This window comes from Haliotis cracherodii, unplaced genomic scaffold (genome assembly GCF_022045235.1).
Source record: "Haliotis cracherodii isolate W230 unplaced genomic scaffold, xgHalCrac1.p SCAF_22, whole genome shotgun sequence".
Lineage (NCBI taxonomy): Eukaryota > Metazoa > Mollusca > Gastropoda > Lepetellida > Haliotidae > Haliotis > Haliotis cracherodii.
Genome location: NW_027266278.1, coordinates 11,569,446 through 11,586,197, shown reverse-complemented (window position 1 = coordinate 11,586,197; position 16,752 = coordinate 11,569,446). Strand labels below are relative to the sequence as shown.

At 40.3% G+C, this 16,752-nt stretch overlaps 1 protein-coding gene across 1 annotated transcript in view; it reads right to left on the bottom strand.

Moving 5' to 3' along the window:
- The window catches only part of LOC139471416 (anoctamin-7-like), a 144,908-nt gene that overhangs the window by 13,695 nt on the left and 114,461 nt on the right, over positions 1–16,752 (bottom strand). The window contains exons 7-17 of the mRNA XM_071253781.1: positions 16,128–16,264; positions 11,060–11,228; positions 8,657–8,822; positions 8,391–8,481; positions 7,741–7,907; positions 5,762–5,844; positions 4,784–4,921; positions 4,029–4,224; positions 2,873–2,984; positions 1,476–1,530; positions 666–763 (exon numbers count right to left, since the gene is read on the bottom strand). Of these exons, the coding sequence (XP_071109882.1) occupies positions 666–763; positions 1,476–1,530; positions 2,873–2,984; positions 4,029–4,224; positions 4,784–4,921; positions 5,762–5,844; positions 7,741–7,907; positions 8,391–8,481; positions 8,657–8,822; positions 11,060–11,228; positions 16,128–16,264 (1,412 nt within the window). The remainder of the gene's footprint in view (positions 1–665; positions 764–1,475; positions 1,531–2,872; positions 2,985–4,028; positions 4,225–4,783; positions 4,922–5,761; positions 5,845–7,740; positions 7,908–8,390; positions 8,482–8,656; positions 8,823–11,059; positions 11,229–16,127; positions 16,265–16,752) is intronic.

Below are 16,752 nucleotides of genomic sequence, written 5' to 3'. Positions count from 1 at the left end.
TCCCTGTTAGTCTGGAGCCCTGTTAGTTTGTGACACCTTGCCTGAAGGACAATGGCTGTTGTAAACTTAAGGACATTTCTCCTCACCCATGGCTTCTTAATCCAGAACTGTGTTAACCTGGATGATTTCACTGGGAACCATCATCATCAGCAGGTTTCACGACATCATTGTTCATCGCCAGTGCACACCATGACAACAGATTTCCTTACTACAAGCCTTTGTATTTCATCTTTAGTGTTTGTGCTTTGCTAAGATATATATATTACCTACACACTAACACAGACTGTTACTTATCTGAATTCATGGGAGTGGCATTGAAATGTAGAAACCCGTACAGAAATTGTCAAGATATTTGTATAATTTACGTGCTAACTTTCTAAGCAGAAAACAAAACTTCCTTCTATTAAAAGTAATGCAATGCCACTGATGGTGTAAGATGCTGCCATTTACTGTTCAGAGTTGCATCCCTTAGTTGTGCCAGGATCCATGTGTCAATGGTTCAATTCACAGATTCACCCTGATTATGATCTACTCTCAAATTTTCATCTGAAATATCTCTGTTTGCTGTCCGATGGCGCTTCCAACTCACTCATTCAACCAAATTAAGAAATCTACTCCCAAATATTAATCTGTAATCTCGGTTTGAGTCCGATGACGCTACTTACGGCACTAACACTTCCTGTGCGTTGTTTATCATCTGTTTACCAATCATGATGACGCCCAGCTGCTGGGCTAACTCAATCAAACAGCCTCCATTGTTACACTGTAACAGAAACATGTTACCTGTAACGATGCATACACTTATATTATATCACACCAACTTGGGATTTGTGGATTCATTCTGCAATTCATGGTTGCGTTATCTTGTATAAATCTTTAAGATTTACATAGTATGAAAGCCTATTAATGCCATTCATAATTATTTATGGAGATAACAATTATAAAGTTCAACATTTTGTCTGAATATTCAACTTTATTTAGTTCCTTGAACTTAAAACATATTTTTAATTCAACTTTCATGTGTCTCATGATTCTATAAACATATCAATAGTAAGGTGAGGTGAATTTGGGTTTAACGTCGTGTCCAAGATTATTGCACTTATATAGCGACGTGCATGCACGTGTGTGTGTGTGGCTGCTTGTACTAGTCCGGACTGATGCCGATTTATAGTGCTAGCCCACATAGATACCATGCCGCAGTTTAACATGAATACCCCACTCAGACACAGTATACTGACTACAAGACGACCAGTCCTTGTTTTAGCCCCTTAATGCCGAGCGCCAGACAGGGTAACAACAAGTACCATCTTTTAACGTCTTTTGGTATGACGCGGCCGGGGATCCAACCCCGGACCTTCCGCTCTCTGGGCGGACACTCTACCACTAGACCACGGAGGTGGTGAAACATATAAATAGCTTTGATAAGATTGTGTATTATTTCATAGAAGAACATGTTTCTCCTGTTCTAGTTTTACCTCTTCACTCCTCAAGCCAAACAATCGGCTGTAATGGCCTGGGTAGCCAACAAATCTGGAAAAAGTGAAACAGATATTAAACAGAGAAACTATTCTGTCTCTACATGGTGTTATCATTTATCATGTAACATTATCTTAAGTGATGGCAACACCACAACTGAATACAAGCCACATCTTAAAGGGATGCTCTGCTGAAAATCTGGTGCCCTGCCTTGGCCTAGACATAGATAATACCATGTGACAAACTAAGACATTGTCCTTGTAATTTGGTTTCATAATTTCTGAACTGGTACTCATACAATTTGAACCAGCAGGACAAGGAACTGTTATTTCAGGGACATTAATCAAATTTGCTTGGACTGCCAATTAGCCAAGCCAAGTCTCCCTTTAAATACAACTAGATGTGAACATTGGGGTCGTTCTCTTTCTATGGTATTGATGCTATTGATAAGCAGTAACTCCACCTTCAAATACTACTAGGCATGACCATTGGGGTCATTCTCTTCCTATTGCAACTGTATTGGCTCTTATGACCAGCATGAAGTCCCCCTTTAAATAATACTTATATTACAATTGACCGTGGGGTCATTCTCTTCCTATCACAGTAGTATTGGCTCTTATGACCAGTAGTAAGTCCCCCTTTAAATAATAATTATTTTAGGGTTGACCGTTGGGGGTCGTTCTCTTCCTATTGCAACGGTATTGGCTCTCAAGACCAGCAAGAAGTCCCCCTTTAAATACTACTTATATTACGGTTGACCGTGGGGTCATTCTCTTCCTATCACAATAGTATTGGCTCTTATGACCAGTAGTAAGTCCCCCTTTAAATAATACTTATATTAGGGTTGACCGATGGGGTCGTTCTCTTCCTATCACAATAGTATTGGCTCTTATGACCAGTAGTAAGTTCCCCTTTAAATAATACTTATATTAGGGTTGACCGTTGGGGTCGTTCTCTTCCTATCACAATAGTATTGGCTCTCAAGACCAGCAAGAAGTCCCCCTTTAAATACTACTTATATTACGGTTGACCGTGGGGTCATTCTCTTCCTATCACAATAGTATTAGCTCTTATGACCAGTAGTAAGTCCCCCTTTAAATAATACTTATATTAGGGTTGACCGTTGGGGTTGTTCTCTTCCCTTCACAACAGTATTTGCTTTTAGGACAAGCACAAAGTCCCCCTTTAAAAACTACCTTTATTAAGGATCAGTGTTGGGGTATAAATCTAACCAATCTATTTACCACAGATAAATAGCATTAGGGCATTTTCATGATTTTAACTTTGATGAATGTTTTTCCATATCATTGCCCTATTTGAATTCAAGCTTCAGCACACAATCAGTCAATGTCCTAGCAATGGCACCGGTCTGAAGGCCAGCGAGAGACTGTCTTACCTTCCTTTGAAGAAAGCAATGTAGATGATGGAAGAGTAGAAATTGACGAATTGGAAAATGAACACTTTAAATGTCAGCTGGTCTTCAAATTCACTCTGGGTTCGATGCATCTCTGCAAACATCAAAGCAACACATTGAACAGCATGCTTTGATGGCCAATTGAGCAGTGAGTCTTCAGGAGCTCTTTGAAAATGGGATCATATCATCTGCTCTCATTCTTCAGGTGCCAACACTGACTTAGTTTATTTGACAAGCATAAACGTGTCAACAATCTGAGTCCATCAATTCGAAATTTTACGCTCTGAAAGGACGTTTTGCATAAAAGAAGAGAATATTAGAGACATTTGATATTCTGGAGAAAAACACACAATTTTTTTTAAAAATAATTTGTAATAGAAATATTTAAAACAATTAGTGCCACATCACTGTAGCTCTCCTGGATGTGGTAAAATTTCAGCTTCGGTGGTCTCATGTTTCTGAGGAGATGTTTACAGTGTGGGGGAAAGTATTTTGAGAAACTTTGGGAGCATGGTCAAAGCGTAAGGGTCAGGCTTAAAAAAATAATAGTCTTGTTTCTCAAGCACTGCTCGCATCATCATAACGTTCACCGCATGTTTCGCTTTTATTTCCATTTAAAAAAAAATAAAAAATCATCCAAACATATTCAAACTCCAACGGTAGTCAAATACTGTATTCCAGTAAATTACTCATCAAGGAATACTTTTATGAAGGGAGGCCCTTTCCCACGTTGATTGTATTCGGTTACACATCTGTTTATTTGGTTACATACTTGTTTGAACTAAGAAAAAAACAAAAACACACAGCGCACCCATACTATATTTTCAAAAGCAATTGCCTGAGAACCAATTCTTTTCTTTTTTTAAGCCTTAAATAACAGTCAAAATGTATAATATCGCAAAATATGAAACACATTATTACAATCGGATATGCTCAGTTAAGTTTGCTGAATTGCATTTGTTTCTAGTTTCGAAATAATGTTATCATTTCATTTTAACATTGGTAAGACATTTGGCATTTTCCACTGGGTTACATAATATTTTTACCTTATCTGTCAGCAGGCATACACATGTTCAGCAACCAATCAACAAGGAGTACCTAACTGCATGGTGAGAGAGTGATTTGTACATTTTCTTACCCCACTGTGTGAGTTTTAAAGCCAGTTTTTCGTACACCCTGCCGAGCGCCATAATAAGCAGCAAGTTGACTACGGCAGCAGACAAGCTGGCAATCATGGACGCTTTCGACCGCAGCGCCTTGTTCTCGAACAGTGGGATGCTCACAAGCACCCTATACATGATCACAGCGATGATGAACACGATGACAAGCACCATCTGCAACACAAGCAGACAGTCATAGTTTTTTTTCAGGCCACAAAGTTTAAGTTTTTAGCAAGTGGCCATATGGCTACAAGTATTTTTTATCAATATACAAGCTGTACCATAGTGGGGGACACCAGAAATGGTCTTCATACAATTTTCGTGTCGGTAAAAGAACCAGGACTTTTGGCCCTACGAGTAACCATTGTGCATGTCAGGCAATTCTATTCATGAACATAGTGTAACAACAACAACCACAACAACAACAACAACAACAACCACAACAACAACAACATTATGAACAAAATCCAAGTTGTTTGTTTGTTGTTTAACGGCGCACCCAGCAATATTCCAGCTATATGATGGAAGAAAGGGGTACTCAGATCTACCCCTTCCTTCCCATTACCCAGAAGTACCCCTTTTTTGCGAAAGGCTGTTCTGAAGCGACCTGTAGTGGGATGACCTCAGATCTGTGGTTGGCGGTAGCGAGAACTAAGATCTGATTTTAATGGGATTGCTGTGATACAAGAAATGTTTTATTAGGCAAATGAGCCCTTTCAAATATGTGACTCACCATTATGACAATGACCGCCATGCCAGAAAGTATCCTCGGTATTCGGTCCCGAGGGTTAAAGTAGGGCTCCTTCACCCCAGTGATCGGGTTCTCCTTGAATTCAGGGGCCTTGGCAGCATACTCAGGTCGGGGGCGCTCCTGAAGCCAAGCAAATGAAATACAGAGCAAGTTCCAACCTGTAATACCCAGACCTACCCCTTCCTTCCCAATATCCAGACCTACCGCTTCCTTCCAAAACCAAGACCACCGATTTCTTCCAATACCAAGACCTATCCCTTTCTTAAATACCAAGACCTACCCCTTTCCTAAATAACAACACCTATCCCTTTCTTAAATACCAAGACCAACCCCTTTCTTAAATACCAAGACCTATCCCTTTCTTAAATACCAAGACCAACCCCTTTCTTAAATACCAAGACCTATACCTTTCTTTAATACCAAGACCTATCCCTTTCTTTAATACCAAGACTTACCCCTAGCCAAGCAAATGTAATACAGAGCAAGTTCCAACATGTAATACCCAGGCCTAAGACCTAACCCTTTCTTTAATACCATGACACACGCCGTCTTCAATTCTAAGACCTACCCCTTTCTTTAATACCACGACACACGCCTTCTTCAATTCTAAGACCTACCCCTTTCTTTAATACCATGACACACGCCTTCTTCAATTCTAAGACCTACCCCTTTCTTTAATACCATGACACACGCCGTCTTCAATTCTAAGACCTACCCCTTTCTTTAATACCATGACACACGCCGTCTTCAATTCCAAAACCTACCCCTTTCTTTAATACCATGACACACGCCATCTTCAATTCCAAGACCTACCCCTTTCTTTAATACCATGACACACGCCGTCTTCAATTCTAAGACCTACTCCTTTCTTTAATACCATGACACACGCCGTCTTCAATTCCAAGACCTACCCCTTTCTTTTATACCATGACACACGCCTTCTTCAATTCCAAGACCTACCCCTTCCTCCTCAAAGTCCAGCACATCCCAGTGGTGAGCTAAGCTGGCATTCTTTCTCTTCCAGTATTCCAGGAATGTCACAGCTGGGGACACAGAATTAATTCAACATTCATTCAACCACTGAAGCAAGGTCTAGTAAACATGCCATACCAACCAAACATACTACTCAATAGAAGTGAGAGAACAGCTGATTTTGTCAAATACTGTAAATCTTGAAATTAACGCGAGCGTGAAATAAATGCAAGTGGTCTTTGCTCGCATTATTAAACATTGCATTTATACCAACAATAAGACATTTTGGATAGCAGAAATACCAACTTAGACATAGTAAACAACTACCGTACTCGACGTAATAAGCGTCCAGGGCGCTCTCAAAATTGGAAATAGTGGGCTGAGTTATTAGAACATAATTTTGGTGAGAACAAAAACAGAGTTGAAAAATTGAAAAGTTGCTGACAGCCTGAAATGATACAAAAGAAAAGTATGTTCATATCATACATGACAGATATATTTTCCAGAATTTAATTGCCCACAATTAAGGGTGCATATAACACACGAGTGCATATTATACACGAATCAATAAGTCTTGTGCACCTTGATCAGTCGGAATGGGTGCTAATTGGGATTGTTCACTAGCAAATATATTAGCAAATATCACCATGGGCGCTTATTAGAGAGAGGCGCTTGTTACGTCGAATACGGTATGTATTCCACATCACTGTTTATTGAGCAGCACTTGTAACAAATACATAAACAATATCATTCAATCACTAATTTCATCCTGTGAATTGTCACTGCTGAGGTCAAGAAAGAGTTCTTCTCACTAATGTCATCACTGATCACACCTGCAAGTCCAGCCAGACACCACCCACGCAACACAGTGTCTTTATTCTTTGACAATTGCGTCAAAGGCCCACACGAGCCAGCGCTCATGTAGTGGAAGTACTCTATTCCCGCGCTAATACGCGGTGCTATTTGGTGTGTGATTGGATTAATGTAAGGTTGGACTAAGGTGAGGATTCTCCTGTAAACCTGACAGAGGACCTTTTCTTTAGATATAAATCTACTGATGCTTGAGAGGAGGTTGTCTCTCATTCATATTGAGTCACCTTTTTGGCTAGGGGCCAGCGGATGCATTCTTTTGGAGATGCATTAATTTCACGATTTACAGTATCTAGATAATCTGTCATGGCTGGTGAATATTGCAACACAGAGCCTTCAAATTGTGGGTGTTCTTTAACATGGTTTCAGTAATATACAGTAATCTATGTTTCTAAAGAACATGCTTATAACAAAGAGACAGATATAACAAACCGTTTTTTTGTCCCGACCATTTACTGTATATATGCTCATAACGAACTACGTTTATAACACACCAAAACTAGTCATCCATTTGAGTTCGTTATAACCGTAGTTTAGTGTATCAAACACAATATTGAATGAAACAGATCTAGTCAAATTGGTAACAGCCAAGCATGAGTGAGTAAGTGAGTTGGGTTTAACACCGCTTTTAACAGTATTCCAGTTATATCACGGCATGTCAGCTTAATGTGGGAGGAAAGCCCGAAGTGAAGCAGGTCTCAGACGATACCCACTTCGGTGAAACCCACGAGCACAGGTATGGTGCTGATAAACCTAGAAACATAATCGGGGCAAACCGGGATTCGAGCCCACAATCATAGGTTTCTGGCGTGCCCAAGGGACGCAACTCTGCACAGCGATTGCGGCGCCTTAGACGCCTGGGCCACCCGTGCCCCCCACACAAGTACTTGAAGGACCATTGGATGAGATATGGTTTTACACCGCTTTCAGCAATATTCTAGCAATATCCCCGCAATATCACAGTAGGGTACGCTAGAAATGGGCTTCACACATAGCACCAATTTAACCACCAGGCTACCCTACCGCCCCTAGGCCTATTGGAGCGTTGTCAGTTATATATATAATCCATATTCACTGGTAGAACTGCAATATCTTACCCCAGAAAGAGACGAAGACAGCGTAGAAGACGGTCCCCGGGTGATCAAACAGGTAGGCAATCTTCACAAATAGGCACACGTCAGACAAGTACCAGTACTCACAGCCGATGTCCTCGTCACACAGGGGACACATCTTGTACTTCTCCGCACTCGTACACACCTCCACACTGGAACACAAACACAGCATTAGCACCTGTAAGAGGAACATCAGCCCAGGCAGGGGACCATTAGCTTGGTCAGGGGAACATTAGCATGGGGCAGGCATACATTAGCATGGGGTAGGGGAACATTAGCCTGGGGCAGGGAAACATTAGCCTTGGCATGGGAACATTAGCTCGGGGCATGGGAACATTAGCTCGGGGCATGGGAACATTAGCTCGGGGCATGGGAACATTAGCATGGGGTAGGGAAACATTAGATTGGGCAGGGGAACATTAGCTCGGGGCATGGGAACATTAGCATGGGGCAGGGGAACATTAGCTCGGGGCATGGGAACATTAGCATGGGGTAGGGAAACATTAGATTGGGGCTGGGGAACATTAGCTTGGGCAGGGGAACATTAGCTCGGGCACAGGAACATTAGCTCGGGGCAGGGGAACATTAGCTTGGGGCAGGGGAACATTAGCTCGGGCGCACAATGCATGACTTACGCTGGGATGTTGGTGTTCATAGTCAAGCAGCCATAGAGAAAGACTATCACACCAACAATTGAAGCCGGGAGTAGCCACGCTGTGTAGAAACCTGAAACACAGACACAGGAACACTGAAACACCTTACAAGAACACAGCAAAATCAAATATAGAATACTAAAACCAGTGTTCATTCTCCAGCGTGGCATCTTTTACAATAATGATGCAAGAATTATAATTTCATGGTGCTGCAAATTTGTACCAGTTGTATACTTAAAATAACTTACCCAGCCAGGCGAAGTAGATGCCGATCTTCTCCCCAAAGTATTCTCTGATGTGGTCGAGCGGCTGGTACTTGTACCACACGCCCCACCGCGCCCAGTATCGGGACAGCACCTGTCTCTGGTTCAACTCCTCGGGGGCAACATAGTGCTTCGGTTTCTCCCAGGGACCCTGGACATAGATGTGGGGAATATAGACATAGGAGACATAGATGTTGGGAATATAGACATAGGAGATATAGACATAGGGGACATAGATGTGGGGAATATAGACATAGGGGATATAGATGTGGGGAATATAGACATAGGAGACATAGATGTGGGGAATATAGACATAGGGGATATAGATGTGGGGAATATAGACATAGGGGATATAGAAGTGGGGAATATAGACATAGGGGATATAGATGTGGGGAATATAGACATAGGGGATATAGAAGTGGGGAATATAGACATAGGAGATATAGATGTGGGGAATATAGACATAGGAGATGTAGATGTGGGGAATATAGACATAGGGGATATAGAAGTGGGGAATATAGACATAGGGGATATAGATGTGGGGAATATAGACATAGGGGATATAGATGTGGGCAATATAGACATAGGAGATATAGATGTGGGGAATATAGACATAGGAGACATAGATGTGGGGAATATAGACATAGGAGACATAGATGTTGGGAATATAGACATAGGAGATATAGATGTGGGGAATATAGACATAGGAGATATAGATGTGGGGAATATAGACATAGGAGACATAGATGTGGGGAATATAGACATAGGGGACATAGATGTGGGGAGTATAGACATAGGAGATATAGATGTGGGGAATATAGGCATAGTACTTCAGCTTTGCCAAGGATATCGACAAGGTAACAGACATAGGGGATGTAGATGTGGGGAATATAGACATAGGAGACATAGATGTGGGGATTGTAGACATAGGAGATATAGATGTGGGGAATATAGACATAGGAGACATAGATGTGGGGAATATAGACATAGGGGATATAGACATAGGGGATATAGACATAGGGGATATAGATGTGGGGAATATAGACATAGGGGATATTGATGTGGGGAATATAGACATAGGGGATATAGATGTGGGGATTATAGACATAGGGGATATAGATGTGGGGAAAATAGACATAGGGGATATAGATGTGGGGAATATAGACATAGGAGACATAGATGTGGGGAATATAGACATAGGAGACATAGATGTGGGGAATATAGACATAGGGGGTATAGATGTGGGGAATATAGACATAGGGGATATAGATGTGGGGAATATAGACATAGGGGTATAGATGTGGGGAATATAGACATAGGAGATATAGATGTGGGGAATATAGACATAGGGGATATAGATGTGGGGAATATGGACATAGGAGATATAGATGTGGGGAATATAGACATAGGGGGTATAGATGTGGGGAATATAGACATAGGAGATATAGATGTGGGGAATATAGACATAGGGGATATAGATGTGGGGAATAAATTCATAGGAGATATAGATGTGGGGAATATAGAAATAGGGGGTATAGATGTGGGGAATATAGACGTAGGAGATATAGATGTGGGGAATATAGACATAGGAGATATAGATGTGGGGATTATAGACATAGGAGATATAGATGTGGGGAATATAGACATAGGAGATATAGATGTGGGGAATATAGACATAGGAGATATAGATGTGGGGAATATAGACATAGGGGATATAGAAGTAGGGAATATAGAATTGGGGAATATGGGCATAGGACTTCAGCTTGGCCCAGGATAAAGACAAGGTAACAGACATAGGGCATTAGGGAATATAGACAGGGAATATCGATGTGGGAAACATAGGCATAGTACATCAGCTTATCCAAGGATATCGACAAGGTAACAGACATAGGGGATATAGATGTGGGGAATATGGACACATGACTTCAGCTTTGCCAAGGATATCGACAAGGTAACAGACATGGAGCATTAGGGAATATACACATAGGGGGTATAGATGTGGAGAATATAGGCATAGTATATTTATAGTGCATTTTTAAGGAAATCTAGACATGGAGGCATGGCTGGGACCTTCTTTTACCAAAATAATCTGTTCCAGAAAATGATTGAAAAAATAACATCTTATTCTTAGGTTTAAAAAAACAGAAGTAATTTTTTCACTGGATGTGGTGGATCTCCCCTCACCAATTTCAATTTAATAAACCAAATTTTGGTGAGGAAATGTTTATTTACATGCAGTTATCATCCCTACGTTTATGTTTTACTTCTAAGGCTCACTTAGACCACTGCACGTTCCTCATTGGTCCATTTCCGAGAGGGCACAGACTCCTGCTTATTTTGCTGGCGTGTAGTGTAACATACATAAATTCCTTTCTAAGAGTCACTCACGTCATGTAGGGGAAACGCTGCAACAAATGTGTCTTCCTCAATCATTCTCTCCACTCCGATCTCGGCCTTCTTCTTCTTGCCGTACGTGGCGGTGGACAGGATCTCCCACACCATCTGGCTCCGCTGAGTGGACGAGAAGAACGTGTCGTGGTTCTCATGACCAAGGAACCTGCGAGCACCAAGTCAGTGAGTGAGTGAGTGAGTTGGAATTGACGCCGCTTTGAGCAATATTCCCCGAAATACCACGGTGGGGGGACATCAGAAATGGGCTTCACACATAGTACCCATGTGGGGAATCGAACCCGGGCCTTTGGCATGATGAGCGAATGCTTTAACCGCTTGGCTACTCCACCGCCCCGTCAGTCAGTGAGTTAGGAGATAAACATAGCATGAGTTCACTGTAGAGCTTGGTTACACTGAGATTTAACCACTATAAATTCATTTTCATTTTGATTTGAAACCTTTGCGACACTTCACGTCAAGGGGCATGCTGTCCGATATTTTTTGTTATTTAATTATAATTTTAGTTTTTTTGATGAAATGACAACACTCAAATTCCTTAATTTAGAAAAATTAGCATCTTTGATTTAATAAACCATAAACAAAAAACATTCTGAATTATTATATCATCGATTGGATGGATCCGACACGATCATGGCACAGCAGTAAACAAACAACTCCACATGCATCGTGATACCGTAATACTATTACAATCCTTATGCTCAATTTTCAAGAATTACTTACCGGTATGTAGATGTATAAATCTTTGTGAAAAGTAATGTCATATTTAACGAGTTTGTAAATTATTTCATTTGATAAACTTTCGGACATTGACATGCTGTTGACTAGCGAAGATGACACATGAGGGTGTGGCCGAACTTACTTAGTTGAACAAGCACTGCTAATAGTTGAAAACGTGATCATACGCTAATCTGACCTTATTTACATCCTAACAATACTCCAATGTTCATACAGTTCGGACCTCATGGATTAAAGTTAAGACTCCAATCAACTAGCACAAAGTGAAAGTCAGTTGTTAACACAAAAAACTGTCCAGTACCTTTGAAGGAGAGGACTTTCTCACCAAGGATTTCAAACAAACAGCGGTTGCCGTGGTGGCCATTTTGAATTTTTCGAAACTTTACACAGTAAATATGGTGTTGACCCTAAGTTTCGTTTGTTTGATGTTTAACGCCAAACTAAGCTTCCAGCTATATGACGGCGGTCTGTAAATAATCAAGTCTGGACCGGAAAATCAAGTGATTGACATCATGAGCATCGATCCACCCAATCGGGATACGATTACATGCATCAATCAAGTCAGCGAGCCTGACCACCCGATCCCAATAGTTGCCTCTTTTGACAAACATTGTTGTCTTTTGTGGCAAGCATGGGTTGCTGAAGACCTATTTTACCCCCGATCTCCATGGGTCGACCCCAAGTTTTGGAGAAGAGTCACAGTTTATAGGAGGAAGGGAAGACGAAAAACCTAGTCTGCCTCACAGCCCCTGGACCATATTATTTTCCCTTCTGCACAACCCTTACCGTAATGCTATCACCCTGAATGAAACAAGTCTAGATTTTCCACAGGTTCAGGTTCTTAATGGGGGTCCAATCTCATTCAAATCAGATCTTAGTTCTCGCTACCGCTAAACAAACATCTGAGGACATCCCATTACGGGTCACGTCAGAACGACTTTTCGCGAATTTTGACCGACCAGTGAAATGACTGACAAGAAATCGACATTGGCCAATCAGAAGGCAGCTTTCTCGAACTTTACGACACTAGTTTCAAACTGGCGACTACGTTTCGAAACATATTTTGATGTATTCCCGATCAAAAATTTTAAAACTGATAAGAAGAACATTCTGGAATGGCTTATAGATGGCCAAGATTGTATGGATATAATCATAAAACCTGTAACTGTCGTTCGGAATACCCCGTGTTAAATATATCGTGGTTGCATGATTAGAAAACATATTCCGACGGTCACTTTCATGATCTGGTAAGCGAAGCTCTGATTGGTGGGATGAAAGGTCTTTCTGACGTGACCCCTAATGGGATGTCCTCAAATCTTTGTTTAGCGATAGCGAGAACTAAGATCTGATTTTAATGAGATTGAATGGGGATCCTTTTCAAATTAAACATGGTTGCTTGTTTCTATCAAAATTATACAGTTTTAAAGCATTAGTCTAACAAAACCCATTTAAATATCATCTTCCCTCTGTCATATAATATCCTCAATATCTGCAACATATATATCCATTATTTCGATCAGGTAACACATATTTTGAAGTTAATGGATATTCGCATTGTCTGTTTTCTCCATGCTGGTATAGCCAGTGTAATACTGGACAATGGGGTGGTATCTCCACCATGATGGTGAAAAAGTGTAGAGGATAAAGAGGTTACTATCCACTGCCCATAGGTATTACCTACAAGCATACATGTGCAATACGTGCAGTTAGATGCTGAGATAAGGGAGACAACTCATTAATCTGAATTAATATTGAGTGAGAGAGTGAGTTGGGTTTAACGCAGCTTTTAACAGTATTCCAGTTATATCGTGGCGTGTCAGCTTAATGGTGAGCCCGCAATCATAGGTTTCTGGAGTGCCCTAGGGAGGTTTGTGTGCGAGCATGTCTGTGTGCGTGAGTGAGTGCTTAGGCGATAACATTAAATATATCCGTTCTTTCCATCTCGTCCATCTAGTGCGTAATATAGAATGGCTGATTTGACCTATAAAAACCTTCCAAATGATTTTCAACACCTAGCTAAAATACTTCAGTCGAAGAGAGTGTGACAAAATGGGCCCCTACCTAAACACTGGAAATCAAAATTTTCAGAATGATTTTTTTGTGTTTTTTTTGTCATTGCTATTTTGTTTTTGTTTTGTTTTGTTTTTTTCTATCTTTTTTGTGGGGGGTGGGGTGGGGAAGGGAATAGGTAATGTCTCAAAACTTATGGAAGTTCTTTATCTGACTTTTGAACAGGTCCCTTATCCATGATTTAATTAATAAGCATTTACCTGTTTTGAAGCTGTAATGAGATATGGACTTGATGCTTACAGAGAAAATGAAATCTAATTTTGTTACATGAGTTATTAATTAATTTCATAAATTCAATGATAAATTCATGAAACAGAAGCAGGATTCATAACAGACATGCTGAATAAAGATAAACGATCAGAAACAATCAACGTGTCTGGCTTCAGGAAAACAGCATATTTGCTCAACACGCGTATTTCTCTCGGGTCTACACCATCTGTCATTACAGATACCAATTAACTTTTGTCTTGCCTTGAAATCCAATTATACTCTTGATATATTTTCAATATTGCCTCCCACATAAAAAAAGATTTTTATCATTCCACTTCCCTATCGCAATGTCAACAACTGAATAGAGCAATTTGGCACCCCAAATGACTTGTATTGAAGTTGTATTGATGGCTGTTTGTGCCATTCTTGGTGACATCTGTTGTCAATAACATTGCCAATCATGTCTGAAATCGACGTGCAATAGACGTGTAATGTATGCCTGGGTATTATTGGCCATACTTCCCTCTTGTAGCAAGACCAGTCAGGCAATAAACATCATCTGTCTGGGCTAATATCTTGTAGAAATGGTTAACATTGATCAAATAGAGATTTTGGAATGTCCAATTTTTAAAAATGTTTTACGGATCAATAAAAAAAATGTAAATATGACAAATGACAGCTATCAACTTGTTTCCCAAGGTAACAACATTTAGCTTAATAGAGTTTCATAATGATAGTTCATCAGAGTCGCCCCCTCCCTCCCTCTCCCTCTCTGATTGCTTTAACACCATGCACAGTAATAGTCCAACTACCGTATTTGACGTAATAAGCGCCCAGGGCGCTCTCAAAATTAGAAATAGGGGGCGCTTATTAGAATATTATTTTGAGTTGAAAGATCGTAAATTTTGTGGTTTATGCAAACATCCTGAAATGTTTACATACGACAGATATATTTTTCAAGAATTTGATTGCCCATAATTAAGGGTGATATAACACATGAGTGCGTATGATGCACGAATAAATAAGTCTTGCGTACATTGATCAATCGGAAGGGGGGCCGATTGGGATTGTTCACTAGCCAATATATTAGCAAATATCGCCGTGGGCGCTTATTAGAGCGGGGCACTTATTACGTCGAATACGGTATATCACATCAGCCGGTCAATAATCAACTCTGTACTAGCGAACCAGATACATCAGTGCACCGGTGCATGTTTTCACGTGACGATACGATACACAATACGTTTTTCTCTATAACAATACAAGACTTACACTTGCTGAAATAAATTACTTACTACTCGTTTAATGACCCCTGACATTTTTACCATTCAGATATAGCAAAATGTGTTGTAATTACCGATTCAAGTTCACTACTAAAAATAGCCCTTACGAACATGTGTCTACAGCTAGCTTTTCCTTTTGAACCTGCTCTGAAATATTTATTGTCAAGAAGTTTCCAGTGGTTTGACATAAATATGTGTATCGCGATACATATCATATCATGACCTATGCATCATGATACGTATCGTATCGTATCCTTGTTGTATTGTTTCACCCCTACTCTGTACCAGACAACCCAGTGACTGATATTATGAGCATCAAGCTAGGACTATTCACAAAGAGACTGATGCCTAGGCAGGTTTAAGGGGGAATATTGTTGAATGCTGCATCTGCAATTTTGCAGCTATCAATGTCAACCAAGCCCCACAGGAAATTATCCAAAATATTTCAATTGAATAAAGTCATGCTTAAAGGTGTCATGGCCAGAACCTTACTGTTTCAGCTGTTGTAAATTGTGTCCTTCCGAAACAAACTATCCCACATTGAAATCATTAAAGCTTTCTATTGTGGTAACATGGTCATATGAAATATACAGAAATATTTATTAATCATAAATGTTAATGATATGAAGTCCATGACACATGAACCATTGGACATCATGATAAGTTCCCTGTGACCTTGAAACTAAATAATTCCTATCCAGTACACGTGTCAATTAGTTTGTTTGAAGAAGTCGTCAGCTGCCTACTTGTCGAGCTTGGAACGCTTGAACTGACAGGTGTAGTAGTCGAGTGGTCTGTTGGGGACGTCCTGGCTCATCATGTTTGGGATGCGGATCGCACGCAGAACCTTCTCCGACCAGTTGTCGCTGGGGTTCGGGTGGGCCTGAAACACGGACAGTGACAGCTGTTGTAAATTGTGTGTCCTTCCGAAACAAACTATCCCACATTGAAATCATTAAAGCTTTCTATTGTTATCTTCAAAAACAATTTTTTTGTGGCAGATTTCTGAATTTCTTACTTCCTGTCTGAATTTCTTACTTCCTGTCTGAATTTAAATTTCTTACTTCCTGTCTGAATTTACATATCAAATTCAACAATAGAGTTCAGGGAGGAAATGTTTAGCAATTGCATCAAATATATATATACTGATGACAGAAATAAGTGAACAGCTATATGTAGATGTATTCTGCTGAAGTCAGCAATATTGAGTTACCACGTAGATATCAAGTCAAACCATTAACCAAACCATGAGCAATGATCCAACCCATCATAGTGTGCTGCCATAACCAGAGCCTGTCCCCACCGAAACACTTGTATCTACCCCTTAGCTAACCTAAGATCAGATAAAATAACATTGAATTTATCTGAATC